This window comes from Symphalangus syndactylus, chromosome 1 (genome assembly GCF_028878055.3).
Source record: "Symphalangus syndactylus isolate Jambi chromosome 1, NHGRI_mSymSyn1-v2.1_pri, whole genome shotgun sequence".
Lineage (NCBI taxonomy): Eukaryota > Metazoa > Chordata > Mammalia > Primates > Hylobatidae > Symphalangus > Symphalangus syndactylus.
The window spans coordinates 95,467,779-95,494,773 of record NC_072423.2 but is presented as its reverse complement, the minus strand read 5'-3'; the positions used below and the strand labels follow the sequence as shown (position 1 = coordinate 95,494,773).

The window sequence follows — 26,995 nt, the reverse complement described above, 5'->3', positions numbered from 1 at the left end:
CATGATCCATCCCCACATAGCAATGCTGTTTCTTTTCTTGCTTTTCTTCCCCAAACAACTAATTTTGGTCTCCACGGGGAACTCTGGGTAAAAGCCTCCTTGTGCTTCTGGAGTTTGTGCTCTCCTTGGAGGGCACTTCTTGTTTCCAGGAGAAGGGGAAAAAAAGATGAGCTTTTTTGGTGCCCTTTTCATTTGAATGGCTGAGTTGTCATTTTGCTCTAAAAGGAGATGGAGAGATGTCAGCCTTGGAGGACTGGGCAGGCCCAGGGTTTGGGGTAAGCGATGCAAGTTATGGATGAACTTTTGGGAGGCCTGACCCAAATGGTCCTCTCTTGCAGATGTGAATGTGGACCAGCCAGATGAGAAGTCAATCATTACCTATGTGGCTACTTACTACCATTACTTCTCCAAGATGAAGGCCCTGGCTGTGGAAGGCAAGAGAATTGGCAAGGTACTGTCCATGGGCAGTAGGCATAAAGGCCAGAGGAGGCCCGGCTGAGGGGTCTTACTCCCCCAGTGCAAGGGCAGGGTGGAGCTGCAGGACTGGGCCAGGGACCCTGTGGCTGGGACTGTCATGTCCCTGTCTTCTGCCTCCCAGGTGCTGGACCATGCCATGGAGGCAGAGCGCCTGGTGGAGAAGTACGAGTCCCTGGCCTCGGAGCTGCTGCAGTGGATCGAGCAAACAATTGTGACCCTCAATGACCGGCAGTTGGCCAACTCCCTGAGCGGGGTCCAGAACCAGCTGCAGTCCTTCAACTCCTACCGCACCGTGGAGAAGCCGCCCAAGTAGGTGTCCCTGGGGCCCCACCCTTATCTGAGCTGTGTTCCCACGAGAGGAAGCCTAAATTAGCATAGCCTTCAGGGAGGGAAATTTGGCAGTACGTAAATGCAGTGGAGATTTCCCGCGCCAGAAGCATCCAAACAACATAGCTGATACAAAATAAATTTTTTTAATGATTAGCCGTTTTTAAAAATCATGCTGTGGGCCGGGCATGGTGGCTCACGCCTGTAATCCCAGCACTTTGGGAGGCCAAGGTGGGCGGATCACCGAGACCGGTCTGGCCCACATGGTGAAACCCCGTCTCTACTGAGGTCGGGAGTTTGAGACCAGCCTGGCCAACATGGTGAAACCCTGTCTCTACTAAAAATACAAAAAAATTAGCTGGGCTTGGTGGCACACGCCTGTCATCACAGCTACTCGGGAGGCTGAGGCAGGAGAACCACCTGAACCCGGGAGGCAGAGGTTGCAGTGAGCCGAGATCATGCCACTGCACTCCAGCCTGGGTGACAGAGCAAGACTCCATCTCAAAAAACAAACAAACAAACATGCTGTGGAAATGATTGCTATGATGTGTTGAGTCAGTGCAATCCATCAGATAAGATTACTGATCAGGTGTCATGGCAACCCAATCCCAGCATAGGATAGAGGGGACTGGACCTGACAGGCAGGTCACAGCTGGCAATGTGGGTGTGGCTGGTAATGTGAGAATTGCAGAGGTTCTTATCATTTCAATATTTTAGCAATTAACTGTTCCAAGTATGTGACTGCTGTTAGGCAATTCTGTTCAGTACCTGCCAAAACGTCTGTGTTTATGTTGTCATGGAGTTCTTTTGGAGTTAATATATATCAGCTCTGAAACTAATATTAGTCCAGAAGACGATTGTTTCTATACATTCCAGGGAATGATTTAAGGTGTACCCTTTAACCTAGAAAGTCGTCTTCTGGACATTAAACAAAGATGTAGCTTCAAGGATGTTCATCAACACAACCACCAGAAAAGAAAAATAAGTCATGGGCAGCCACTGAAAATAATATTAAAGAAATGCATTTATTGACATGGAAAGATGTTCATGAAAAATAAGCGGGGAAATAGGTTATAAAAGAATTATTTCGGCTGGGCACCGTGGCTCACGCCTGTAATCCCAGCACTTTGGGAGGCTGAGGCAGGTGGATCACTTGAGGTCAGGAGTTTGAGACCAGCCTGGCCAGCATGGTGAAATCCCGTCTCTACTAAAAATACATAAATTAGCCAGGTGTGGCGGTGCACGCCTGTAATCCCAGCTACTTGGGAGGCTCAGGCAAGAGATTGGCTTGAACCCGGGAGGCAGAGGTTGCAGTGAGCGCAAATCGGACCACTGCACTCCAGCCTGGGTGACAAAGCAAGACTCTGTCTCAAAATAAAATAAAATGATGTTGTTTTGGTTAGCCCGTATTTTCTGGCTTCCACATAAAGAGTTTATGTTGCTTTTGTAAGAAGAAAAGCAACACAGGACACCCATTTGGAAGAGTAAAGAGTCCCTGTGACCCTCGTGGGCTTTAATTCTGACCCCAACCCGGCCTCCTGCCTCAGGTTTACCGAGAAAGGGAACTTGGAAGTGCTGCTCTTCACCATCCAGAGCAAGCTTCGGGCCAACAACCAGAAGGTCTACACACCCCGCGAGGGCCGGCTCATCTCGGACATCAACAAGGTCCGTGGCTGCCCACAGGCTACCCACCCTCAGGGCAGCCCCTAGCCCAGACACCTTGCACACATCCCCAAACCCAGGGCCATCTCGACCTTCACCAAGTTCTACTATCTGCTGCCCCAACTGGAAACTCGAGCACTCTGCCCAGCTGCCCACACTGTGCCAGATGTGATTGTCCCATCCTCTCAGGCACAAGGCTCCCTGTCCCTTTGTCTGACTCTCCATACAAGGTCACATAAGGAAATTATGCCCCAAGTCCCTCAGCTTATTAAACTTGTCCCCAACTTACTATCCCTTCTTTTATTTTTTTCACAATATTGTAAGATTACTAAAAGTAAAAATAAGGTTTGCACACAGTCCTGCCAATACAAAGGAATCAGATGGTTTCCACTGTTTCTGCTCCCTCCAGTCCTTTTCCAGAAGCTTCTACATGGCTTCACAGACTCCCAGCGCTGCCCTCTTTCCTGTTTCCACGCCCAGCCATCTCACCCACTGCATTCCACGGATCCACCAGACCAAGCTTCCGTGGGACTTACCATGTGCCTCCAGCCCCACTGAGCCCTCCCTGCCCTGTCCCTTCCACTAACCCTGTCCCCACCCCACAGGCTTGGGAGCGGCTGGAGAAGGCGGAGCACGAGCGTGAGCTGGCCCTGCGCACCGAGCTCATCCGCCAGGAGAAGCTGGAGCAGCTGGCCGCCCGCTTCGACCGCAAGGCTGCTATGCGGGAGACCTGGCTCAGTGAGAACCAGCGTCTCGTGTCCCAGGTAGGACTTGAGGCTCCTAGGATGCTTAGGCTGGTCAGAACTGGGAGAGAGACAGGGGTGGATAAGAAGCCCCGTGGGGTGGAGAGACAATGAACCACAAAATCCGTCACCTGGGTAAAAAGGCCTAGAGGTCCGGGAGCCAGGGGCCAGAGGCTGGGACAGGAGAGAGGGTTGGTGACACAGGATGGGGGTGGGATAGGGAGGGAACTTAGAGCCACCGCATGGATCTGGGATCTTGCAGCCCAAGTGCCCTGCAGGACAGAGGAGCAGGCAGAGGCACTGTCCCTTGGTCCCCACACCTCTTCTCCCTGCCCGTGACACAGGACAACTTTGGGCTGGAGCTGGCAGCTGTCGAGGCAGCAGTACGGAAGCACGAAGCCATTGAGACGGACATCGTGGCCTACAGTGGCCGGGTGCAGGCGGTGGACGCCGTGGCTGCAGAGCTGGCCGCCGAGCGCTACCATGACATCAAGCGCATCGCCGCTCGGCAGCACAACGTGGCACGGCTCTGGGACTTCTTGCGGCAGATGGTGGCCGCCCGACGGGAGCGGCTCCTCCTCAACCTGGAGCTGCAGAAGGTGTTCCAGGACCTGCTCTACCTCATGGACTGGATGGAAGAGATGAAGGTACCAGTGAGGCATGCTGGGTGGGGTACGGATGATCAAGAGTCGAGGGGGCCCCACAGCGGGTGCGTTCACCCGTCTGCTCGGTCGATATCTGTGGAGCGTGAACCAGCACAGGGCCCTGTCCCCAGTTGCAGGGAACAAAGTAAACAGGGCCCTGTCCGCATGGGGTTCGTGTTCCAGATGGAGGAGGCTGATGACAAAACGCACGGAACTTTCCATAAACAAAAGAGCAGGGGCCATAAAACCACTGATGAAACTGGAACAGGGTGGTGTGAGGGGCTGGTCAGACAAGGCCTCTGAGAAAATGACCAGAATAGTGCCAAGAGCCAGCACAGAGAGCTCTCAGGAGAGAACGTTCCGGGCAGAAGGAACAGCCGGCACAGGCCCTCGGCCTGAATCAGCATGGTGTGTTCAGGATCAGAAGGAAGGCTGGTGGGCTGTGAGCATGAGGAGTGGGGGCCGTGGACAGATTTGGGAGGGCACGGCCAGCCCACTAGGGCCTTACAGGCCTGGTTAGGGAGTTTGGATTTTATTCAAAGTAACATGGATCCTTTAAAGTGATTTGAAGGGTCCAGGCGCAGTGGCTCACGCCTGTAATCCCAGCTCTTTGGGAGGCCAAGGCGGGCAGATCACTTGAGGTCAGGAGTTCAAGACCAGCCTGGCCAACATGGTGAAACCCCATCTCTATAAAAATACAGAAATTAACCAGGTGCGGTGGCATGCGCCTGTAGTCCCAGCTACTCAGGAGGCTGAGACAGCAGAATCGCTTGAACCCAGGAGGCGGAGGTTGTAGTGAGCCAAGATCGCACCACTGCACTCCAGCCTAGGTGATAGAGCAAGACTCAGTCAAAAAAAAGAAAAATGCAGCTAGGCAAGGTGGCTCACACCTGTAATCCTAAGACTTTGGGAGGCCGAGGTGGGTGGATCACCTGAGGTCAGGAGTCCGAGACCAGCCTGGCTAACATGGCGAAACCCCATCTCTACTAAAAATACAAAAATTAGCCGCGCGTGGTGGTACACGCCTGTAATCCCAGCTACTCAGGAGGCTGAGGAAAGAGAATCGCTTGGACCCAGGAGGTGGAGGTTGCAGTGAGCCGAGATTGTGCTACTGCACTCCAGCCTGCACTACAGGAGCGAGACTCCATCTCAAAATAAATAAATAAATAAAGTTATTAGAAGGTTTTGAGGGGGGGAGAGACTTGATTGTACCTTACGTTTGTAAAAAAGTCACTTTGGCTACTCTGAAGAATGCCTGTGGGCAGGCAGCATGATAGCGAGACCTGTTAGAGATTGCTGCCATCTTCCAGGCAGGCAGCGGCCAGGAGGGTGGATTGGGGAGAGATGTGGAAGGAAGGCTGCTGGGTGCTGGGGTGGAGCGGTGGTGACAGGAGGGTGTCGATGATTCTGAGGCTGAGAAGATTAGTCACAGCAAAGCTTCCAAGAGCAGGAGTTAGTTAGAACATTGTTCCACAGCAGGGGAGTTCGGGATAAGGAGGTCGGGGTGCCAGGGCAGAACTGGAGTATCTCAGTGTGTGTGAACAAGCAGGTTCTCACCTGGGTGCAACACCTGGAGCCGTGGAGAAGTTGGAAGGAAAACGCAGCCAGGTTAGCGCGTGCGTGCTCAGGTGGGCATCCGCACTCCATGTGTGCCTGGCAGGGCCGGCTGCAGTCTCAGGACCTGGGCAAGCACCTAGCGGGAGTGGAGGACCTGCTGCAGCTGCATGAGCTGGTGGAGGCAGACATCGCCGTGCAGGCCGAGAGGGTGCGGGCCGTCAGCGCCTCTGCCCTGCGCTTCTGCAACCCAGGGAAAGGTGAAAAGTCAGCGAAGGCACTGGAGAGGGAGGGGCTGGGAAGGGGCACATCAAGAGCCGAGGTGGAAGGGTTGGGAAACCTGGGGACGGGAAAGATGGTGGCCAAACGATGGTGACTGAGCTAAAGCCAGGGAGGGAAGTCCAAGAGAGTGTGGTGGCAGGGAGCAGCCGGAGGGCTGGGTTAAGGCTCTGACCCTCTCCTGTGACTTTCTCAGAGTATAGACCTTGCGACCCGCAGCTGGTGTCGGAGCGGGTGGCCAAGCTAGAGCAGAGCTATGAGGCACTGTGCGAGTTGGCAGCGGCGCGGCGGGCCCGGCTGGAGGAGTCACGGCGGCTTTGGCGTTTCCTCTGGGAGGTGGGCGAAGCTGAGGCCTGGGTGCGGGAGCAGCAGCACCTCCTGGCCTCAGCTGACACGGGCCGGGACCTGACCGGTGCCCTCCGCCTGCTCAACAAGCACACAGCCCTGCGGGGCGAGATGAGCGGCCGGCTGGGGCCCCTGAAGCTCACCCTGGAGCAGGGCCAGCAGTTGGTGGCCGAGGGTCACCCTGGGGCAAGCCAGGCCTCTGCTCGTGCAGCTGAGCTCCAAGCCCAGTGGGAGCGGCTAGAGGCCCTGGCCGAGGAGCGTGCCCAGCGGCTGGCCCAAGCCGCCAGCCTCTACCAGTTCCAGGCCGATGCAAACGACATGGAGGCCTGGTTGGTTGACGCACTGCGCCTGGTGTCCAGCCCTGAGCTGGGGCATGACGAGTTCTCCACGCAGGCTCTAGCCAGGCAGCATCGGGCCCTGGAGGAGGAGATCCGAAGCCACCGGCCAACCCTGGACGCCTTGAGGGAACAGGCAGCAGCCCTGCCCCCCGCACTGAGCTGCACGCCTGAGGTGCGAGGCCGGGTGCCCACCCTGGAGCGGCACTATGAGGAGCTGCAGGCCCGGGCAGGCGAGCGAGCACGGGCCCTGGAGGCAGCCCTGGCGCTCTACACCATGCTCAGCGAGGCCGGGGCCTGCGGGCTCTGGGTGGAGGAGAAGGAGCAGTGGCTCAACGGGCTGGCCCTGCCTGAGCGCCTGGAGGACCTGGAGGTCGTGCAGCAGAGGTAGGCCCCTCAGGCTCCCAGTGGGACCGGCCTTGGGAGGCGGGGAGGTGGGGAGGTGGGGGGGGCCAGGATGTGGGTGGTGAGTCCCTCCATGAACTGCCTGCCTCACCCCTTTGAGTCTTAATGGTTGTCCATTTCTAGTTTTAACAAAAAATGTTAACCATACTCACAAGTAGAGACATTTCACCACAAACCCCTCTACACCCGTCACCCAGATTCAGTCATTGCCAATATCTTGCTTTATTTGATTCTCTGCCCTTTTAAAAAGCAAATCCCCAAGATTAGCACGTCCCTCCTACATTCTTCAGGGTGTGCCCTTTAAGAAATACGAGGAAGCGGCAGGGTGCGGTGACTCACACCTGTAATCCCAGCACTTTGGGAGGCCAAGGCGGGTGGATCATAAGGTCAGGAGATTGAGACCATCGTGGCCAACATGGTGAAACCCCATCTCTACTAAAAATACAAAAAATTAGCCAGGCACGGTGGCAGGCGCCTGTAGTCCCAGTTACTCTGGAGGCTGAGGCAGGAGAAGGCATGAACCCGGGAGGCGGAGCTTGCAGTGAGCCGAGATCACGCCACTGCACTCCAGCCTGGGCAACAGAGCGAGACTCTGTCTCAAAAAAAAAAAAAAAAAAAACGAGGAAGCATTCTAACCTACAATGTATTATTTTTAAAGTGTCTGTGTGGACTTAAAATAGCTGAGGCTTTGAAGTTATAAACCTTTTAGACAGAGACACTAAAATAGCTTTATTTACAGAATAAATCTTCAAACCATTTATTCAATAATAAATCTTAAATTTTTTTTATAGAACCACAATACCATTATCACATAGAACAAAATTAGGAATTTCTTGATATGATCTATGATCAATGTGTAATCAAATTTCCTGGTGTTTAAAAAAATGTAATTAGGTCAGGCCTGGTGGCTCACACCTGTAATCCCAGCACTTTGGGAGGCCAAGGCAGGAGGATCACTTGAGTCTAAGAGTTCATAACCAGCCTGGGCAACATAGTGAGACTCCACCTCTACAAAATTTTTTTTTAATTAGCCAGGCATGGTGGCAGGCACCTGTAGTCCCAGCTACTGGGGAGGCTGAAGCAGGAGGATTGCTTGAGCCCAGAGGTCGAGGCTGCAGTGAGCTGAGATCGTGCCACTGCACTCCAACCTGGGTGACAGAGTAAGACCCTATCTCAAAAAAATAAATAAATAAAAATAAAAATGTAATTAAAGATTTTTTTTAGTTTTCAAGGTATCCTAATGTAGAGGTTAACAAAGTGCAACCCTTGGGCCAAATCCAGCTGCTGCCTGTTTTTGTAAATAAAGTTTTATTGGAACAGAGCTACACTCGCCCTTTTGCATATTGCCCATGGCTGCTTTCAGGCTACAGCAGCAGGGCTGAATAGTTGCCGCAGCAGCTGCATGGCTCACAAAGCCTATAATATTTACCATCAAGCCCTTTACAGAAAACATTTGCAGACCCTGCCCTATTAGAACATAAAATGTTGGCCAGGCGAGGTGGCTTACGCCTGTAATCCCAGCACTTTGGGAGGCCAAGGCGGGTGGATCATGAGGTCAGGAGTTCAAGACCAGCCTGGCCAAGATAGTGAAACACTCATCTCTACTAAAAATACAAAAATTAGCTAGGCTTGGTGGCGGGCGCCTGTAATCCCAGCTACTCGGGAAGCTGAGGCAGAGAATTGCTTGAACCCAGGAGGCGGAGGTTGCAGTGAGTCGAGATTGTACCACTACGCTCCAGCCTGGGTGACAGAGCGAGACTCCATCTCAAAAACAAAAACAAAACATAAAATGTCCCTGGAAGAAGTTATCCTTCACATTTTCATCACCCAGACAAATATTTTTGGTTATTACTTCATTTTCTAACACATATTAGTGGGATGAGACCCAGATAGGCAGCTAAGGGTGAAGTCCCAGGAGGCTGAGAGGATCTGATAAAGGGTTGGCCCCATGCCAGGGTCTAGTTTGACTTGTGTGTCTGTTCCTGACCTTTACCTTTCACCATCTTTTGAGCATTTCTAGTGATGACAGTTATTCTGCTTGTTTTGGGGGAGTTGGGGGTTCCTCCCTTGACCCACAGATACTATGAACCTCATAGGCTGACAGGCACAGAGACTCCTGCAGATAAGCCTCCTGGTGAAGGAGACACCCTCCTGGGTGTCTAAGAGAGGTGGACTTAGGTGGAGTGGGCACATCGCTGCCTCCCACTGTTCACGCCTGGCTCTTCCACCCTCTCAGGTTCGAGACCCTGGAGCCTGAAATGAACACCCTTGCAGCACAAATCACTGCGGTGAATGACATTGCCGAGCAGTTACTGAAGGCCAACCCCCCAGGCAAGGACCGCATTGTCAACACCCAGGAGCAGCTCAACCACAGGTGGGTTTGGGAGGGCAGGACTGGGAAACTGACAGAAAAATGAAGCAATGGGGATGGCAGTGAGGCAGGTTTTGTAGGGCCTGGAAGGGTGGCTACAAAGGAGGAAGCAAACCAGTCTGGAATATGTTAGGGAAGGAAAAAGGATGAAAGAGACGAGAGAGGGGGTCAAGGTAGTCTGAAGCGGCTGCTGGCCAGAAAGGGAGGAGTCAAGGGGAGATGCCAAGGGAGAGAGAAGCAGGGAAGAAGCTTCCAAACAGGCCTGGCCAGGGCAGGAAGCTGAACCTTCCCCCTGCTCTCAGGTGGCAGCAGTTTCGGTCCCTGGCAGACGGCAAGAAGGCAGCTCTCACCTCAGCCCTGAGCATCCAGAACTACCACTTAGAGTGCACGGAGACCCAGGCCTGGATGAGAGAGAAGACCAAAGTCATCGAGTCCACCCAGGGCCTAGGCAACGATCTGGCTGGGGTGCTGGCCCTGCAGCGCAAGCTGGCCGGCACGGAGCGGGACCTGGAGGCCATCGCTGCCCGGGTGGGTGAACTGACTCGAGAGGCAAATGCCCTGGCTGCCGGCCATCCCGCTCAGGCAGCGGCCATCAACGCCCGGCTGAGAGAGGTGCAGACCGGCTGGGAGGACCTCAGGGCCACCATGCGGCGTCGAGAAGAGTCGCTGGGGGAGGCACGACGGCTGCAGGACTTCCTGCGCAGCTTGGATGACTTCCAGGCCTGGCTAGGCCGCACTCAGACTGCTGTGGCCTCTGAAGAAGGGCCGGCCACCCTGCCTGAGGCAGAGGCCCTCCTGGCCCAACACGCAGCCCTGCGGGGAGAGGTGGAGCGGGCCCAGAGCGAGTACAGCCGGCTGCGAGCCCTGGGCGAGGAGGTGACCCGGGACCAGGCTGACCCCCAGTGCCTCTTCCTACGACAGCGACTGGAAGCCCTGGGAACTGGCTGGGAGGAGCTAGGCCGAATGTGGGAGAGCCGGCAAGGTCGCCTGGCCCAGGCCCACGGCTTCCAGGGATTCCTGCGGGATGCTCGTCAGGCTGAGGGCGTGCTCAGCAGCCAGGTGAAAGTCCAGGGCAAAGTCCCAACCAGGAGGAAGAGCAAAGTAGGGACCTAGGGAAATGTAAAGGAGCAGGATGGGCAGGAAGGACATACTAGCAAAATGGGGCAGCGCAGTGGTTCACGCCTGAAATCCCAGCACTTTGGGAGGCTAGGAGGATCACTTGAGGCTGAGAATATCCATACCAACCTGAGCAACATGGCAAGACCTTGTCTCTACAAAAAAATTTTTTAAAGAAAATAGAAGAATTTTTTAAAAAGAAAAATGGGAGCCAGATAGGATGGCTCACACTTGTAATCTCAGTACTTTGGGAGGCCGAGGCAGGAGAATAACTTGAGCTCAGGAGTTTGAGACCAGCCTGGGGCAACATGGTGAGACCCCCATCTCTACAGAAAAAAAAAAAATTAACTAGGCATGGTGGTACATGCCTGTAGTCCCAGCTACTGGGGAGGCTGAGGCTGATGGATCACTTGAGCCAGGAGTTTGAGGCTGTAGTGAGTTGTGATCGTGCCACTGCACTCCAACCTGGGCCACAGAATGAGACCCTGTCTCAAAAAAAGAAAAAAGAGAGAAAAGTGGGAATGAAAAAAATGTGAATATAATTTACTAAAACTGACTTTAGAAGAAATAGAAAACCCAGTTTGTCATGTAACTGTTAAATGGAATCAGGAGCTAGCAGTGAGATAGAACAGGATTTGGGCCGGGCGCGGTGGCTCACGCTTGTAATCCCAGCACTTTGGGAGGCCGAGGCGGGCGGATCACGAGGTCAGGGGATCGAGACCACGGTGAAACCCCGTCTCTACTAAAAATACAAAAAATTAGCCGGGCGTGGTGGCGGGTGCCTGTAGTCCCAGCTACTCGGAGAGGCTGAGGCAGGAGAATGGCGTGAACCCGGGAGGCGGAGCTTGCAGTGAGCCGAGATTGTGCCACTGCACTCCAGCCTGGGCGACAGAGCAAGACTCTGTCTCAAAAAAAAAAAAAAAAGAACAGGATTTGGGCTGGGGAATGGAAGGTCCTTCCCACCCAGCTTCCCTGTGACTTTCTGAGACTCCCACGCTGGCTAGCAGCCTCCCTGTCTTCAGAGCTCTCTGGGCTACCCTCCCTGTCCGCGGGTTGGCCCCTACCTCTCAGATTTGCCCCTGGGTGGGTCCCTCCTAAGGGGGTGAATTGTGCTGGGGAAAATGAGCTGAATGTCACCCCTCCCACACAGGAATATGTTCTGTCTCACACGGAGATGCCAGGGACACTCCAGGCTGCTGATGCTGCCATTAAAAAACTGGAGGACTTCATGAGCACCATGGACGCCAATGGGGAACGGATCCGTGGGCTCCTGGAGGCTGGGCGCCAGCTGGTATCTGAAGGCAACATCCACGCCGACAAGATTCGGGAAAAGGCAGACTCCATCGAGAGGAGGTCTGATGAGGACAGTCCATGAATTAGGGGTCCTGGGGGGAATCGGAGAAACAGGGTGGCCTCAAAGATAAATGTGACACAGGAAACCCACAGATGTGCAGGAGCTGACAGAGAAGTAGAGAGGAAGAACCAAGTGGTTGGAGAGGGCTGGGAGGTTCCGCCCCCCAACCAGGGCCAAAAGGAAGTCAGGATTCCTGGGTAGCCTCATTGTGCTCCCAGAAGGCGTTATTCCCCTGGAAGAAATGGAGGCCCCTAGGTTAGCCAAAGGGTCACAACCCTTTCACAGCAAATTCCAGAGTTTCACAAGAGGGTGTCGTTCCAGGCACAAGAAAAATCAAGACGCAGCGCAGCAGTTTCTGGGCCGTCTTCGGGACAACCGGGAGCAGCAGCATTTCCTGCAAGATTGTCATGAGGTGAGGCTCCCTGGGGCCCTGGGATATTCCCTAGCCATCCCTTTCTCACCTTGAGCCTAGAATAAGTCCAGCACAAGGTTACCGGAGACTGTGAGCCCCTTCATAGCTTCTTCCCAAGGTGCCCACTTCTCCTGGCTCACTGTGGCCCTGCTTTTATGCCCCCCTCTCCCCTTCCTTGGAAATGTCCCCTCTCCTTTGTCCCTGTTTTATGTTTGGTCCAGCTGAAGCTCTGGATTGATGAGAAGATGCTGACAGCCCAGGACGTGTCCTATGACGAGGCCCGCAACCTGCATACCAAGTGGCAGAAGCACCAGGCGTTCATGGCCGAGCTGGCTGCCAACAAAGACTGGCTGGACAAGGTGGACAAGGTGAGCAGTGCTGTGGGGGCTGCCTCTGGGCAGAGTCCCCTACGGTGCAGGGGAGGCCTGGCTCCAGGACGTGGTTTTTGTCATGGTTAGAGATTGTGGGGTTCTGGTGCCACAGCTCCACGGTGGAAAGTTATGGCCTGGGAAATAAACGTCTTTGTTGGAGGCAAAGAGTGGGACAGTGAGTCTAGAACCTTGATAAAGTACAAATTAGTAGGTAGCCAAACTGCAGCTTGGGTTTGACACCATGACTGTTCCTGTGTTCAGAGCAGGATGATGCTCTTCAGCAGGCTCTGCAAAACTTGTCTGGAAAGGGCTTGGGCTGGATGGTCAATATCTGAGGCTTTGCAGTCCAAACAGTTTCTGCTACAACTACTCATCTCTGTCGTTGTAGTGCAAAAGCAGCTGCAGAGAATAGGTGAATGAATGAACATGGTTGTTTCCCAATAAAACTTTATTTGTAAAAACAGGCAGTGGGTCAGATTACCTCATGGGCTGTATGTAGTCTGCCAATCCTTATTTTCAAGTCTTGCTGTCCTTGGTTCTTGGTCTCCCACCTAGCTCTTCCTCAAGAGTCAAGGACAGATAAAGCTTTATATCTGCTCAGCAAGTATCCCTACAGAACATGGTTATGTGCTCAACAGTCTGCGAGGCACTGCAAGGTCTACGAAAAGACACTTTCCTTCCCTCAAGGGCATGATGGTTGGGACAAAAGGAGACCAGTGTGCTTTCAAGTGTTTCCATTCGTTCAGCAAACATTTACTTGATGCTACTATATCCAAAGCATTGTATTAGGCCCTGCGTGGGGTCTGAAAGGGATCCCATGGTAGGCTCCACCCTGCAGGAACAACACTGTAGCCAGGATATGAGGCATATATGCAGGTAGCTAAATTGAATCCAGAGCAGAATCTGATGAATGCCGTGAGAGTGGCCCCACTGAAGCCTGGGGAATAAGGAGAGAGGAGATATGGAAATTCTAGAAGCAGCAACATCCAGGGTAGTCCATGGAGGATGAGTAGAATTTGGACAAGTGGAGATATTGAGGAAGAGATGTTTCCAGGTAGAGAAAACCAAACAGAAAACCAGTGGCAGGCAGTGCCTGTTTGGGAGCAAGGGGGTGAGTGAGTCCAGCAGCAGCACAGAATGTGTGCAGGGCCCCATGGAAGAAGAGGTGGGAGAGAAGCCCCAGAAAGCCCTGACCACCACATGCGTGTGCTTCCAAGTGTGGATTGTGCTCAAGGTTGTGAAGCTACCCAGGCAGTGCTAGCCTTTGATGCTCTCCATCCATCCTGACAGCCACAGCCACCTGCAAAATGGCCTGAAGGCAGTGTCTGGGTTTGTGTTCCCCTAGAAGCAGACCCTGAAACAATGATTCTAGGGAGGTGACCCCGGGAAGCATCAGTAGCGGGGTGGAGCCATGAGAAGGGACAGAAGTCATGCCAGTTACCCCCATGGGCAGCAGGAGCCCAACCCTTATGGGGCATTCTGCGGGGGTGTAGATGGAACACAGAACACAGCTGTCTCACAGCCAAGGCACAAGGATGCTGTGTATCTATCAGTTCCCTGTCTGTCACTGGTTGAGGGCTGCTTCTGGTCTCGTTAACTCTCTGGCTCTTCCAATTTGTCTTCCACACAGTTCAAGAGAGCACACTTCCCTCACCACCCCAGACACAGAAATCCTCAAGCAGAAAAGCTGGAAGTGGGGAAAACAGGTGGGACTCACTTGCTATCACTGAAGTGAAGAGTAATGAGTTGGGAAATAAAAAATGATGGCAAATAAGTCAAGTCAATGTGCAGTGTAGCGCTAGAAACCACAGGCACCAAGGAACCCAAACTAAAGAGGGTGCAAGGGCTTTCTTGTTGAAATGCTGTTTGAGCTGGGTCTTGAAGGAGGAGTGGGGTTCATCAGCAGTGAGGGAACAGCAGTTTAGAAGGGATTTTACTCTGCGAAGAGTGTGTCGATAAGAACACACAAGGACTTGGAATTATTGCCCACACTTCAGGTCTCTACTGCCCGTAAGGCCCCTGGTCTGCTCTCAGCCTCTAAAGTTCAGGCTAATTTGGGCACTTTGACATTCTCTGTCCTGCCTTCCAGGAAGGGCGAGAGCTCACCCTTGAGAAGCCAGAGCTGAAAGCCCTGGTGTCGGAGAAGCTGGGGGACCTGCACAGGCGCTGGGACGAGCTGGAGACCACCACCCAAGCCAAGGCCCGCAGCCTCTTTGATGCCAACCGAGCTGAGCTGTTTGCCCAGAGCTGCTGTGCCTTGGAGAGCTGGCTGGAGAGCCTGCAGGCCCAGCTGCACTCGGATGACTACGGCAAGGACCTCACCAGCGTCAACATCCTGCTCAAGAAGCAGCAGGTGTGCTCTGGGCCTTTGATGGGGATGGTGAACAGCAGAAGAAAGGAGGGGGTCTGCAGCTTTCAAGATTTGGGAGGCCAGCTAAAGCCTGGCAGATAACACCTTCACTAGCATTTCCCAGAATCATTTCTCTGGGCAGCCAGTATCAGAATCTCTAGGGATATGTCACAGGGTTAGAGTTAGGAGACAGACCCCCTAATAATTTGAAGATGAGAACTTCAGTAAAAAGAAATATTAATTAGGCCAGGCATGATGGCTCACGCCTGCAATCTCAGCACTTTGGGAGGCCAAGGCAGGCAGGTCACTTGAGGTCAGGAGTTCAAGACCAGCCTGGCCAATATGGTGAAACCCCGTCTCTACTAAAAATACAAAAATTAGCCAGGCATGGTGGTGCATACCTGTTATCCCAGCTACTTGGGAGACTGAGGGCTGAGGCAGGAGAATGGCTTGAACCCAGGAGGCAGAGGTTGCAGTGAGCCGTGATCATGCCATTGCACTCCAGCCTGGGCAACAGAGCAAGACTCTGTCTCAAAAAAAAAGAAGTATAAATTAGTAAAAGGTGGTAAAGAGAACTCTACAGCAGGGGTCAGAAAACTTTTTTCAGTAAAGTGCCAGATAGTAAATATTTGGGGCTTCGTGGGTCATAAGGTCTATGTCATAGCCCTTCAACTCTACCCTTGAAAGGTAAAAGCAGCTGCGGATTATATGTAAAATAAGGGGTATGGCCAGGTGTGGTGGCTCACACTTGTAATCCCAACACTTTGGGAGGCCGAGGTGGGCAGATCACTTGAGTCCAGGAATTTGAGACTAGCCTGGGCAACATGGCAAAACCCCATCTCTACAAAAAAATACAAAAATTAGCTGGGCGTGGTGGTGGTATGTGCCTGTAGCCCCAGCTACTCAGGAGGCTGAGGTGAGAAGATTGTTTGAGCCTGGAAAGTCGAGGCTGCAGTGGGCTGTGATTGTGCCATTGCACTCCAGCCTGGGTGGCAGAGCGAGACTTGTCTCAAAAAAATTTTTAAAAAGGGGTGCGGCTGTGGTCCAATAAAAACTTTATAAGGCTAGGCAGTGGGCTGGACTCGCTCTAAAGAATGCAGAATGGGAAGCATAGGGAGCAGCTGACACCTCTGGGGTTGAGGAGTCCCCCAGGAAGGAGCAAGATGGCTGAGTCTCAGACCTCCTTGGAGAGGGCAGAGGCCCACTGAATGGCCTGGAAATTTGCTGGGGTATCACAGGCCAGAGCATGTCTGAAGCCAGCAAGCCAAGGCTGGCCAGCAGGAAGTAGCCACTGGAGTGCAGCAAAACTTGCCAGAGAGTAAGAGCCACCGGGTCTCTTGTGCACTGTGGACAGTTTTGCTGTAGGAGGAAGAAAAGCACCTTGGAACCCTGGAATGCCCCTCATCTGCTAGGCATTGTGGTGTCCCTCCAGCGCCCTCTGCTGACAAGGCCTAGATTGTGCCCGCTGGCAAAGGAGGAATGTTTCCAGGGGCCAGTTCCAGTGTCTCAAAGCAGGGCCACGATGGATTGGGAATGGAGAGACAATGAATTGATAACGGGCACAGTTATCACACTACCCTGGATTTTTTAATTTCAATCTTTTAGATTCGCGGGTGTGGGTGCAGGTTTGTTATAAAGTTATATTGTGTGATGCTGAAGTTTGGGGTATAATTGAACCCATCACCCGTGTAGTGAGCACAGTACCCAATAGGGATTTTTTCAACCCCTGCCCTTGGATTCTTGTGCATATAAAGTTCGAGATCCACTGATCCAGCCCATGAGGGGATGCTCTCCCTAGGTGAGCTGCAGTGATAAGCAGCCACAGTGGGCTGGATAGAGACTGGTGTCTCTGCTGGGCGTGAAGGCGGAAATGCAGAGCTAACATGTCCTTCCTCCTGGCGGTTTGCAGATGCTGGAATGGGAGATGGCTGTGAGAGAGAAGGAGGTGGAGGCAATCCAGGCCCAGGCCAAAGCGCTGGCCCAGGAGGACCAGGGTGCAGGGGAGGTGGAGAGAACCTCGAGGGCCGTGGAGGAGAAGTTCAGGGCCTTGTGCCAGCCCATGCGGGAACGCTGTCGGCACCTGCAGGCTTCTCGCGAGCAGCACCAGTTCCACCGGGACGTGGAAGATGAGATTGTGAGTCACTGGGGCCAAGGACGGCAAGCTGCCCCCAGCCAAGTGGCTCTCCAGCCTCCCTCCTGGATGCCAGGAAGATGCCAGCAGGGCTCTGTTCCCTCTTCTCTTTGACATTGACCATCTCCCCTATAGGGAGACTTGGAGATGCCCCCCAGAACCAGAGATGACCGTTCCCTACACACACAGCGGTAGCCCCAGGTGTCCCCACTCCCACTAATCAGTCCCTGGTGCTTGCCTTGCCCTCTGGGCCTCCACTGACCCCCTCTTCCTCTTCCAGTTGTGGGTGACAGAGCGGCTGCCCATGGCCAGCTCCATGGAGCATGGCAAGGACCTGCCCAGTGTCCAGCTTCTCATGAAGAAAAACCAGGTGAGGCAGAGGCTGAAGGCAAAAGAGAAGTTCCCAGGAGCCTCCCCAGACTTGAACGTGTGTTTTTTCTTAAGACCAGGCCCCCCTCGATGCTGAGTGTAACCCTGGACTTCAGTGGCTGTCTTTCCTCACCTCGGGAGGGTGGGTCCACTCAGTGGGAGATAGTGGGGGCTGGGGGGCTGACGGGTGTTACCCTCGCACCCCCAGGCTAGGAGAGGGAGCAGAGGACCCAGGAAGGAGAGAGGCACAGGGGTGAAGGGTGGTCTCCGGGAGCACGTGGGGCTGTGGCAGGCCTTTCAGCATTTTCTCTTCTGTGGCTGCGGGCAGACCCTGCAGAAGGAGATTCAGGGCCATGAGCCCCGGATCGCGGACCTGAGGGAGCGGCAGCGTGCTCTAGGTGCAGCAGCAGCAGGCCCAGAGCTGGCTGAGTTGCAGGAAATGTGGAAACGCCTGGGCCACGAGCTGGAACTTCGAGGGAAGCGACTGGAGGAGGCCCTGCGAGCCCAGCAGTTCTACCGTGATGCCGCCGAGGCGGAGGCCTGGATGGGCGAGCAGGAATTACACATGATGGGCCAGGAGAAGGCCAAGGTGAGGGCCAGGACAGAGCCCAGTGTATGTGGCCAGTTCTGCCCTCCTCCGACCTGCTGCTTGATGCCACTGTCCCCTTCCACCGTCCCTTCCCCCAGGATGAGCTGAGTGCCCAGGCAGAGGTGAAGAAGCACCAGGTGCTGGAGCAAGCCCTGGCCGACTACGCGCAGACCATCCACCAGCTGGCGGCCGGCAGCCAGGACATGATTGACCACGAGCACCCAGAGAGGTGGGTGCAGCGGCAGCCCGGCCCAGCCTGGGGGAGGAGGTGGATGCAGGAACAGGAAGGTGCAGGGAATGTGGAGCCTTCAGTGCTGCGTGCACGGAGCCTTCTAGAAAGCTGGAACGCAGGGTGGGCGAGCTGTTGGGAGACTCAGAGGGACAGGGCTCCACAGAACAGGCCGGAGGTCAGAGCTACACTCCTAAGTCCCACAGTGCCTCCCCCACTCTTTCTGCAGCACTCGGATATCCATCCGCCAAGCCCAGGTGGACAAGCTGTATGCCGGCCTGAAGGAGCTGGCGGGAGAGCGGCGGGAGCGCCTGCAGGAGCACCTCCGGCTGTGCCAGCTCCGCCGCGAGCTGGATGACCTGGAGCAGTGGATCCAGGAGCGCGAGGTGGTGGCGGCCTCCCACGAGCTGGGCCAAGACTACGAGCATGTGACTGTGAGTGTAGGGAGGGCACCCAGCTCAGATCAGCCGTGGGAAGAGTGGAGGACCCACAGGGAGACTAGGACCTCGTCCCAGGCAGAGCACTGGGGGGCCAAGGGTCAAGACCAGGCTGAGCAGGCACTGGTTTTGAGGTATATGATTTGAAGAGGCCAGACATAGGCTTACACCTGTAATCCTAGCATCTTGGGAGGCTGAGATGGGAGGATTGCTTGAGTCCAGGAGTTCAAGACCAGCCTGGGCAACATAGTGAGACCCCCATCTCTACAAAAAATTTATTTTTATTAGCCGGGCATGGCAGTGCATGCCTGTAGGCCTAACTACTCAGGAGGCTGAGGTGGGAGGATCTCTTGAGCCTGGGAGGTCGACACTGCAGTGATTGCGCCAGTGCACTCCAAAGCAAGACTCCATCGTCTCTAAATATACACACACACACACAATTTGAAGAATTGTGCAGAAAGGGGACATGAAGCTGAGCTGAGACAAGGGCAAATAGGAAATTATCACTCACACTTTTCAACAGAATTCAACAAAACGGAGTGTGATCCCCTCCACAATTTGGGGGCTTGGACCCTCAGTCGTACAGAAATATGGACCATAGTTAGGGCATTCTTGTCTGAGGCCTAAGGGTCCCAAGCACCTCAAAACGCCTTTGCTGGGGGTGGAGGGAGTCTGTCAAATACAGGGTCAGTGGGAAGCGGCTGCACCTGCTCCTTAACCACGGGGAAGAAACCTGTCCCGGCCCCCGTGGCCAGAGGGGAGAGGTGGGTTCTGAGTTTGGAGTGGAAGACTCGCTCCATCAGGCAGGGACCACATCCCCCAACATCACGGTATGGTCTGTCCATCTGCTTCCTCTACCAGATGCTCCGAGACAAATTCCGAGAGTTCTCCCGGGACACAAGCACCATCGGTCAGGAGCGCGTAGATAGCGCCAATGCACTGGCCAATGGGCTCATTGCTGGGGGCCATGCCGCACGGGCCACCGTGGCCGAGTGGAAGGACAGTCTCAACGAGGCCTGGGCTGACCTGCTTGAGCTGCTGGACACACGGGGTCAGGTGCTGGCCGCGGCATACGAGCTGCAGCGCTTCCTGCACGGAGCACGCCAAGCCCTGGCGCGGGTGCAGCACAAGCAGCAGCAGCTTCCAGACGGGACTGGCCGCGACCTCAACGCTGCCGAGGCCCTGCAGCGCCGACACTGTGCCTACGAGCACGACATTCAGGCCCTCAGCCCCCAGGTCTGACCCAAGCATGAGGAGGTGGGGGAGGCTTAGAGGAGGTCATGGGGGAAATGCCGGGGAGAGTTCCCAGGAGCTAGGGCAGAGCTCAGAAATGCTGGGAGGACGGCACTCTTTGGAGGGCCCTTTCGAGATGAGGAAATTGCTCCAAGAAAACATCTCTGGCCGGGCACGGTGGCTCTCGCCTGTAATCCCAGCACTTTGGGAGGCCGAGGAGGGCAGATCACCTGAGATTGGGAGTTTGAGACCAGCCTGACCAACATGGAGAAACCCCTTCTCTACTAAAAATACAGAATTAGCCAGGCGTGGTGGCACATGCCTGTAATCCCAGCTACGCAGGAGGCTGAGGCAGGAGAATCACTTGAACCCGGGAGGCAGAGTTTGCAGTGAGCCGAGATCACTCCACTGCACTCCAGCCTGGGCAACAAGAGTGAAACTCCATCTCAAAAAGAAAGAAAAGATCTCTGGCAGGGGACATCTAGCCACTGCATTCACACTTTTGATGACAAGACCCCTTGAGAGCCCATGATGTCTTCAGGGGTTCCCAGTGGCCAGGAGACTCTTCATGCTGCGCTAAATCTGCCTGTTGGTGCTTCCCAGGCTTGAGCTCTAGGCCCACACTCAATAAGGATGGATCCTTCTTTCAACCACTAAAACCCATCAGCCCCTGCCTGAATCCCCTTTTCAGGCTAAGTATCTCGTTCTAGCAGTCTCCAAGGTCTATCACATTCTAGACAGGCCTCTGAAAGTTCAACTGGCCAATGGCTCTTTTCCAGATCCTCCCCCAGTTAAGCCCAGGTGTCCAGATGAGACCCAACAGGGCAGAGTGTGGCCAGGCCCCTGCCTTCATCTTTCTCAGCACCCCCACTCCCTGGCTCCTCCCCCTGCTTCTTTGGCTGTGAGACAGGCAGGAGGTGAGAGTGGCAGCCAGGACTGAGGCAGGCTGCGGCACCTTGGAGTCCCCGGCTCTGCCTGACTCTGACCCGGGGCCCCACAGGTCCAGCAGGTGCAGGACGACGGCCACCGGCTCCAGAAGGCCTATGCTGGAGACAAGGCCGAGGAGATCGGCCGCCACATGCAGGCTGTGGCCGAGGCCTGGGCCCAGCTTCAGGGAAGCTCTGCCGCCCGCCGGCAGCTGCTACTGGACACCACGGACAAGTTCCGCTTCTTCAAGGCTGTCCGGGAACTGATGCTCTGGATGGATGAGGTCAACCTGCAGATGGATGCCCAGGAGCGTCCCCGGTGAGAATCCCAGGGCCCTGGGCCTCCACGGGTTGTGTGGCTGGGCTGTGATGGGGCTGTGGGCAGCAGGTGATGCTGTTTCTGCCACCCCCCAGGGATGTGTCCTCTGCGGATCTAGTCATCAAGAACCAGCAAGGCATCAAGGCAGAGATAGAAGCCCGGGCAGACCGCTTCTCCTCCTGCATCGGCATGGGGAAGGAGCTGCTGGCCAGGAGCCACTATGCGGCCGAGGAGGTGGGTGAGGCCTGGGTGGCCGGGCCATCCTCACTGTGCAGTGCTGAACACTGACTTCTTGGTGGCTTTCTGCTTCCTCTCATTCTCTCTTTGCAAGAAACCTTTCATTCTCCCCCCTCGGTGCCATTCAGGGGTTTCTCGCATTCTGGAAATCTCTCCCCAGAACTGTCTGCCTCTTGACATCAGAAATTACTGGTCCTGGGCCAGGCATGGTGGCTCACGCCTATAATCCCAGCACTTTGGGAGGCCCAGGCGGGCAGATCACCTGAGGTCATGAATTCGAGACCAGCCTGGCCTCCACGGGTTGTGTGGCTGGGCTGTGATGAAACATGGTGAAACCCCGTTTCTACTAAAAACACAAAAATTAGCCGGGCGTGGTGGCGGGCACCTGTAATGCCAGCTACTCGGAGGCTGAGGCAGGAGAATCACTTGAACCTGGGAGGTGGAGGTTGCAGTGAGCTGAGATTGCGCCACTGCACTCCAGCCTGGGCGATAAGAGCAAAACTCTGTCTCAAAAAAAAAAAAAAAAATGAAAGAAATCACCTGTCCCCCTGGGTGACTCCCCAGGGGCCCTGGAAAGACCTCACATCCTGGTGCTAACTCACATCTCTGCCCCCACCAGATCTCAGAGAAGCTGTCTCAGCTGCAGGCACGGCGCCAGGAGACGGCTGAGAAGTGGCAGGAGAAGATGGACTGGCTTCAGCTGGGTGAGCCGTCGAGGGAGCCCCAGGCCCTGTGGGGAGTGGGGGGCATCCTGCACCCTGTGGTTTCCAGAGTAGGTGAGACTAGGAATCTTGGGTATGAAACTGAGGATGCCCAACCTTGACGCTGCCTGGCACAGCTCTGGGGCGGTGGCTTCCTCTGTGTCCCTGTTCTTGAGGTTGCCATGGCCACTGTGCCCTGCCAGTGGCCACTCTGACCCACCATCTTCCTGCAACCCCCGATCCTGCCAGTTTTGGAGGTGCTCGTGTTTGGAAGAGATGCAGGGATGGCAGAGGCCTGGCTCTGCAGCCAGGAGCCGCTGGTGCGCAGCGCTGAGCTGGGTTGCACGGTCGACGAAGTTGAGAGCCTCATCAAGCGGCATGAGGCCTTCCAGAAGTCAGCAGTGGCCTGGGAGGAGCGATTCTGTGCGCTGGAGAAGCTTACTGCGGTGAGGGACACAGGACCCCAGATGCCCACCCCAACCTGCTCCCCCGACCCGTGCTTGCTTCTGCTTGGAGAAAACATGTCTTCTCTCTTCCCATTGCACCAGCGGCCCCCAGATGTGAGCTGAGAGTGCCGTTGTCACCACACCTTTAGGAGGTGTCAGTTCCCCTGGGTGATGCCGAGACACCTTTTCCCGCTTTGTTTCTTGTCCCCACCGTCTTCTCAAATTCTATTCTCCTTTTATCATATTTCATCATATTAGAGTTGAGACATTTCAGCTCTCCGTTTCCCTGGCCCTCTCACATGCGACCTTCTACACACTGAATGCAGCATTTTTTGACAGCTAGAGGAGCGGGAGAAGGAGCGAAAGAGAAAGAGGGATGAGGAGGAGCGGAGAAAACAGCCGCCTGCTCCCAAACCCACAGCCAGTGTGCCTCCAGGGGACCTGGTGGGCGGCCAGACAGCTTCTGACACCACCTGGGACGGGTGAGAGCCAGGACGCCTGGGGTAGGAGGAGGAGGCTGAGCCCAGGCCACCCAGGGACTAATGATTCTGTGTTGCCTTTGGTCATCCCAGAACCCAGCCACGGCCACCACCATCCACACAAGCACCCAGTGTAAATGGAGTCTGCACAGATGGAGAGCCCTCACAGGTGACCCCACTGTCCCTCTGTGCCCCCATCGGAGTCGTAGCCCCTCCACCCCCACACATCGTTTTACAGATTCTTGTCCTTGCAGCCCCTGCTGGGACAACAGAGACTTGAGCACAGCAGCTTCCCCGAAGGGCCGGTGAGTTCCCCTGCAAGTGTGGGTGTTGATAACTGTGAGGCAAAGCGTCCAGAAGGGGTGGTGAGTGTGGGTGGGGGAGTACTGGGGATGGGATGGGAGAGGGCAGAGGTTCACAGGCAGCTTGGAGGCAGGAAGACCAACTCCTGGACATGGAGCTTCCTGGCACCCAGGTTAGGGATCTCCCATCTCATCCTTTGACACTGACACTGATTTCCCCCACCAGGGACCTGGCTCAGGGGATGAAGCCAATGGGCCCCGGGGAGAGAGGCAGACCCGGACTCGGGGCCCGGCCCCATCTGCAATGCCCCAGAGCAGGTCCACCGAGTCAGCCCATGCTGCCACCCTGCCGCCTCGAGGCCCAGAGCCATCTGCCCAGGAGCAGATGGAGGGGATGCTGTGCCGCAAGCAGGAGATGGAGGCCTTCGGGAAGAAGGCTGCCAACAGGTACAGCCTCTCTGGAGCCTGCCCTCAGAGGGCACTTCCCCAGAGCCTCTGCCCAGATAGAGGGAGGGATGCCCTTTAGAGTATATCTTCTGGGCAAAGGGTAGGACTTGGGACCAGAGCAGGGCCTCAGGGGAGGACCAGAGGGTGTGAAGACCATGGCCTAAAGATGGGAACAGAACTGGAAGTCCTAGGACACCCAAGAGGGCTCCGGGTTGCAGACGCCACTGAGGCCGGCCAGTCAGCACCTCATGCCTCACAGGTCCTGGCAGAATATGTACTGTGTCCTGCGGCGTGGGAGCCTCGGCTTTTACAAGGATGCCAAGGCAGCCAGCGCAGGAGTGCCATACCACGGAGAAGTGCCTGTCAGCCTGGCCAGGGCCCAGGGCAGCGTCGCCTTTGATTACCGAAAGCGCAAACATGTCTTCAAGCTGGGGTAGGAACAGGGAACAGTGCTCTCGGGATGGGAGGAGAGTTGGGAGTGACACAGGTGAGCCATGAGTCAGGTCCAGAGGGAGGGGAGTTCCTGAAAGGAGCCTGAGTGGAGGAACCAGGCCAGCCACTTGGGAATAGTGTAGATGAGGGAGGCGGGGATTCTGGTTGTCTCCACACCAAGGGGAGCAGAAGAACCAAGACCCAGGCCTGATGGCTGCCAATGTCAAGGTGAAAAATTACCCAGGGTGGGAAATCCAAAGGCAAGGATCTGGCAAGACCTCCAGAGGCCTGTCCCTGCCTCCCAGCAAGCAGCCGGAGCAGGAGGCCCGGGCTGGGGTGGAAGTGAGCTCCCCCTGCCTCTGCAGCCAGTCAGAAAGGATGTGCTTCTGCACAGTCTGGGGAGGCTGAAGAATGTGCAGAGCGTGTCTGGTCCGGCTCCAAGGGCTGCAGCCAGATGTCCCAGCCCAGTGTTGGGTCATGATTACGCTCTCACCAGCAGCTACCTGGCAGATCCGGATTCTCAGCTCTGCCCTGTGGCCTCTCTCTCCCAACAGCTTACAGGATGGAAAAGAATATTTATTCCAGGCCAAGGATGAGGTGAGCTGTCCTTCGTGTTCCTCTCTGTCTGTGCCATTCCAGAAGCTTCCAGCTGCAGACTCCCCTTCCTTCCCCATCCTCCCTTTTTCCTGGTCTTGTCCTTTGTGGTAAGACTGGATGTGTGTGACGGCCGCACCAGGCCGCACTCCCTGTCTAAGCCGGCCGCATCCTCCTCATAGCATGAAACAGTCAGCTCACTTTCTGCCTCCTCCTCGTACACTTCCCTGCTGTCCAATGCGGCCACCCCAGCACAGTGTCCTTGAAGCTGACTGAGGGTCTTTCCATCCACAGGCAGAGATGAGCTCGTGGCTACGGGTGGTGAATGCAGCCATTGCCACTGCGTCTTCTGCCTCTGGAGAGCCCGAAGAGCCAGTGGTGCCCAGCACCACCCGGGGCATGACCCGGGCCATGACCATGCCCCCAGTGTCACCCGTCGGGGCTGAGGGGCCTGCTGTGCTCCGCAGCAAAGATGGCAGAGAACGAGAGCGAGAAAAACGCTTCAGCTTCTTCAAGAAGAACAAGTAGTTGGGGGCAAGGTCCCAGGCCAACTCCCTCCCTCCGTTCAGGAAACTGCCAGGGACAGTCGATAGGGACCGCCCTCTTGTCAGGACAACTGCCTGCTGCTAGGGTCTGTTGCCAAGGTCAACCCATCACCAGGAACTGTCACTGGGGACAAGTCCGTGTTCCCAAGGACAGCCCTTCTCTTCTGCTGTTTAATTCCAGACTGGTGGTGGGACCCAGGCAACCCCCTCTCCCACCCCCGCCGACTTCTCCCCTCTTTCCCCAGCCTCGTGCCTCTGTCCCTCACCAAGGTGTGGGCAGTGCCGCACCCTCAACATAGGCCATGTGGGGAGTGGCTGCCCCTGCCTCAGGGTCATTCTCCCGCCACTGCGAGGGCACTCGCCTTCTGCCTTCTGGTTCCTCACCCCTCGGACCAGCCAGGAACCTCTCAGAGCTGAAGCAGGCCCTGGGGGCAGGAGTGCCAGATGACAGTCAGAGGTGCAGGAGCCCTCCCTCCCCACCCCCACCCTGTAACTCCAGCTGCCACTCCATCTCCAGCTGCTCTCAATGGCTTCCAAGGTGTGTTGTTCAGGGACAGCCACCGCCTTGAGTCTGGCCAAGGAGGTGATTAAACAGCTCAGCTTCTCTCACCGCCTCTGGGTGTCTTTGCTTTCCTGACCACAGCCTCTCTGCCCAAGCCTGTGTCCCCTCCTTTGGTTCTGGTCTCCTGCATCTCACGTTTCCACTCTGCCCCAGCTTCCAAGCTCTTGAAGAGCCGTGTCACACTGAGAGCTTCCCTGACCCGGTCTCATTTCCCTGTGACAGTGACCTCCAGTGTGCTGGGTTGACCAATGCCAAGCCTCTTTTTAAACCAAAGTAGTTCACCATGGGTTGGGATGATGTCAACAAGCAGTATTCATGTTAACAAGCAATGAGGGACTCCTTCCCTGGTGCACAATTTTCTTCACTTGTGATCTCTAAACTGTTTTCAAATTGGAAGACTGGGAAGCATTGCTACAGCCCCAGCCAGTCTCAGCCACTGCTCAGCCCGGTGGTGGAAAGCTGAGCACAGTGGGTGCTTACTGCCCCCACCTGCCGTCTGCTCTCCAGTATATCAAGGGACCTCAGACAGGGATCTGAGAAGTGGCAGGTTCCAATAAACTGACCAACAGAATGAAGTCACTCTGGGAAGCCATGAGGTGACTTTACAGCCCAAGTGTGTAAATACACACACAGAGGATAATATATATTCTTGTTTTTTTTTTGAGACAGAGTCTCGCTCTCTCAGCCAAGCTGGACTGCAGTGGCGCAATCACAGCCCATTGCAACCTCCACCTCCCAGGTTCAAGCAATCCTCCCACCTCAGCCTCCTGAGTAGCCTGAACCACAGGCACATGCCATCACACCCGACTAAGTCTGTTTGTTTTTTGTAGAGACGGGGTCTCACTATGTTGCCCAGGTTGGTCTCAAATTCCTGGGCCCAAGTGATTCTCTCACCTTGGCCTCTCAAACTGTTGGGATTACAGGCGTGAGCCACCATGCCCAGCTGAGACTACCTTCTGGATCTGGCGAAGTATTAGAAAGGAGCGGGTGGCTTCTCCTTTGTCTCTGGTTTGGCAATCGGAGCTTTCAGGGCACAGTGTTTGTCTCCAGATGTTGATGGAAGTGGGCACTCCTTGGTGGCCTCCAACAGGAAAAGTGTGTTCTTTCATTGTTTTCTATACAGACAGACAACTGTTTTTCCAGGAAGGCAGCCTCATCTTTAGTCATTCACTGCGGGCCTATCATCAGTCATGACGAAGACCGAGTCAGGTGTGTGCAGGCCCAGAACTAGCACATCACAGCCCCAGAGTGGGCTCCAAACCTGAGACCTGG

General features: G+C 55.2%; 1 protein-coding gene across 5 annotated transcripts in view; it reads left to right on the top strand.

The window, feature by feature from the left end:
* The window catches only part of SPTBN2 (spectrin beta, non-erythrocytic 2), a 43,180-nt gene extending 17,405 nt beyond the window's left edge, over positions 1-25,775 (top strand). For all 5 annotated transcript variants that reach the window (XM_055266761.2, XM_055266688.2, XM_055266801.2 and 2 more), the window contains 30 exons: positions 339-451; positions 599-786; positions 2,352-2,469; positions 3,072-3,230; positions 3,554-3,856; positions 5,514-5,667; positions 5,883-6,753; positions 9,008-9,145; positions 9,445-10,201; positions 11,409-11,611; positions 11,934-12,024; positions 12,246-12,392; positions 14,485-14,748; positions 16,655-16,879; positions 17,157-17,246; positions 17,574-17,834; positions 17,933-18,063; positions 18,293-18,497; positions 19,362-19,736; positions 20,734-20,978; positions 21,074-21,212; positions 21,835-21,919; positions 22,166-22,362; positions 22,702-22,844; positions 22,935-23,010; positions 23,096-23,146; positions 23,370-23,590; positions 23,850-24,023; positions 24,577-24,619; positions 24,911-25,775. In XM_055266761.2, coding sequence (XP_055122736.2) covers positions 339-451; positions 599-786; positions 2,352-2,469; positions 3,072-3,230; positions 3,554-3,856; positions 5,514-5,667; positions 5,883-6,753; positions 9,008-9,145; positions 9,445-10,201; positions 11,409-11,611; positions 11,934-12,024; positions 12,246-12,392; positions 14,485-14,748; positions 16,655-16,879; positions 17,157-17,246; positions 17,574-17,834; positions 17,933-18,063; positions 18,293-18,497; positions 19,362-19,736; positions 20,734-20,978; positions 21,074-21,212; positions 21,835-21,919; positions 22,166-22,362; positions 22,702-22,844; positions 22,935-23,010; positions 23,096-23,146; positions 23,370-23,590; positions 23,850-24,023; positions 24,577-24,619; positions 24,911-25,144 — 6,401 coding nt within the window. In that variant the 3' untranslated portion in view covers positions 25,145-25,775. The remainder of the gene's footprint in view (positions 1-338; positions 452-598; positions 787-2,351; positions 2,470-3,071; positions 3,231-3,553; positions 3,857-5,513; positions 5,668-5,882; positions 6,754-9,007; positions 9,146-9,444; positions 10,202-11,408; positions 11,612-11,933; positions 12,025-12,245; positions 12,393-14,484; positions 14,749-16,654; positions 16,880-17,156; positions 17,247-17,573; positions 17,835-17,932; positions 18,064-18,292; positions 18,498-19,361; positions 19,737-20,733; positions 20,979-21,073; positions 21,213-21,834; positions 21,920-22,165; positions 22,363-22,701; positions 22,845-22,934; positions 23,011-23,095; positions 23,147-23,369; positions 23,591-23,849; positions 24,024-24,576; positions 24,620-24,910) is intronic.
* Positions 25,776-26,995: the final 1,220 nt, after the last annotated feature.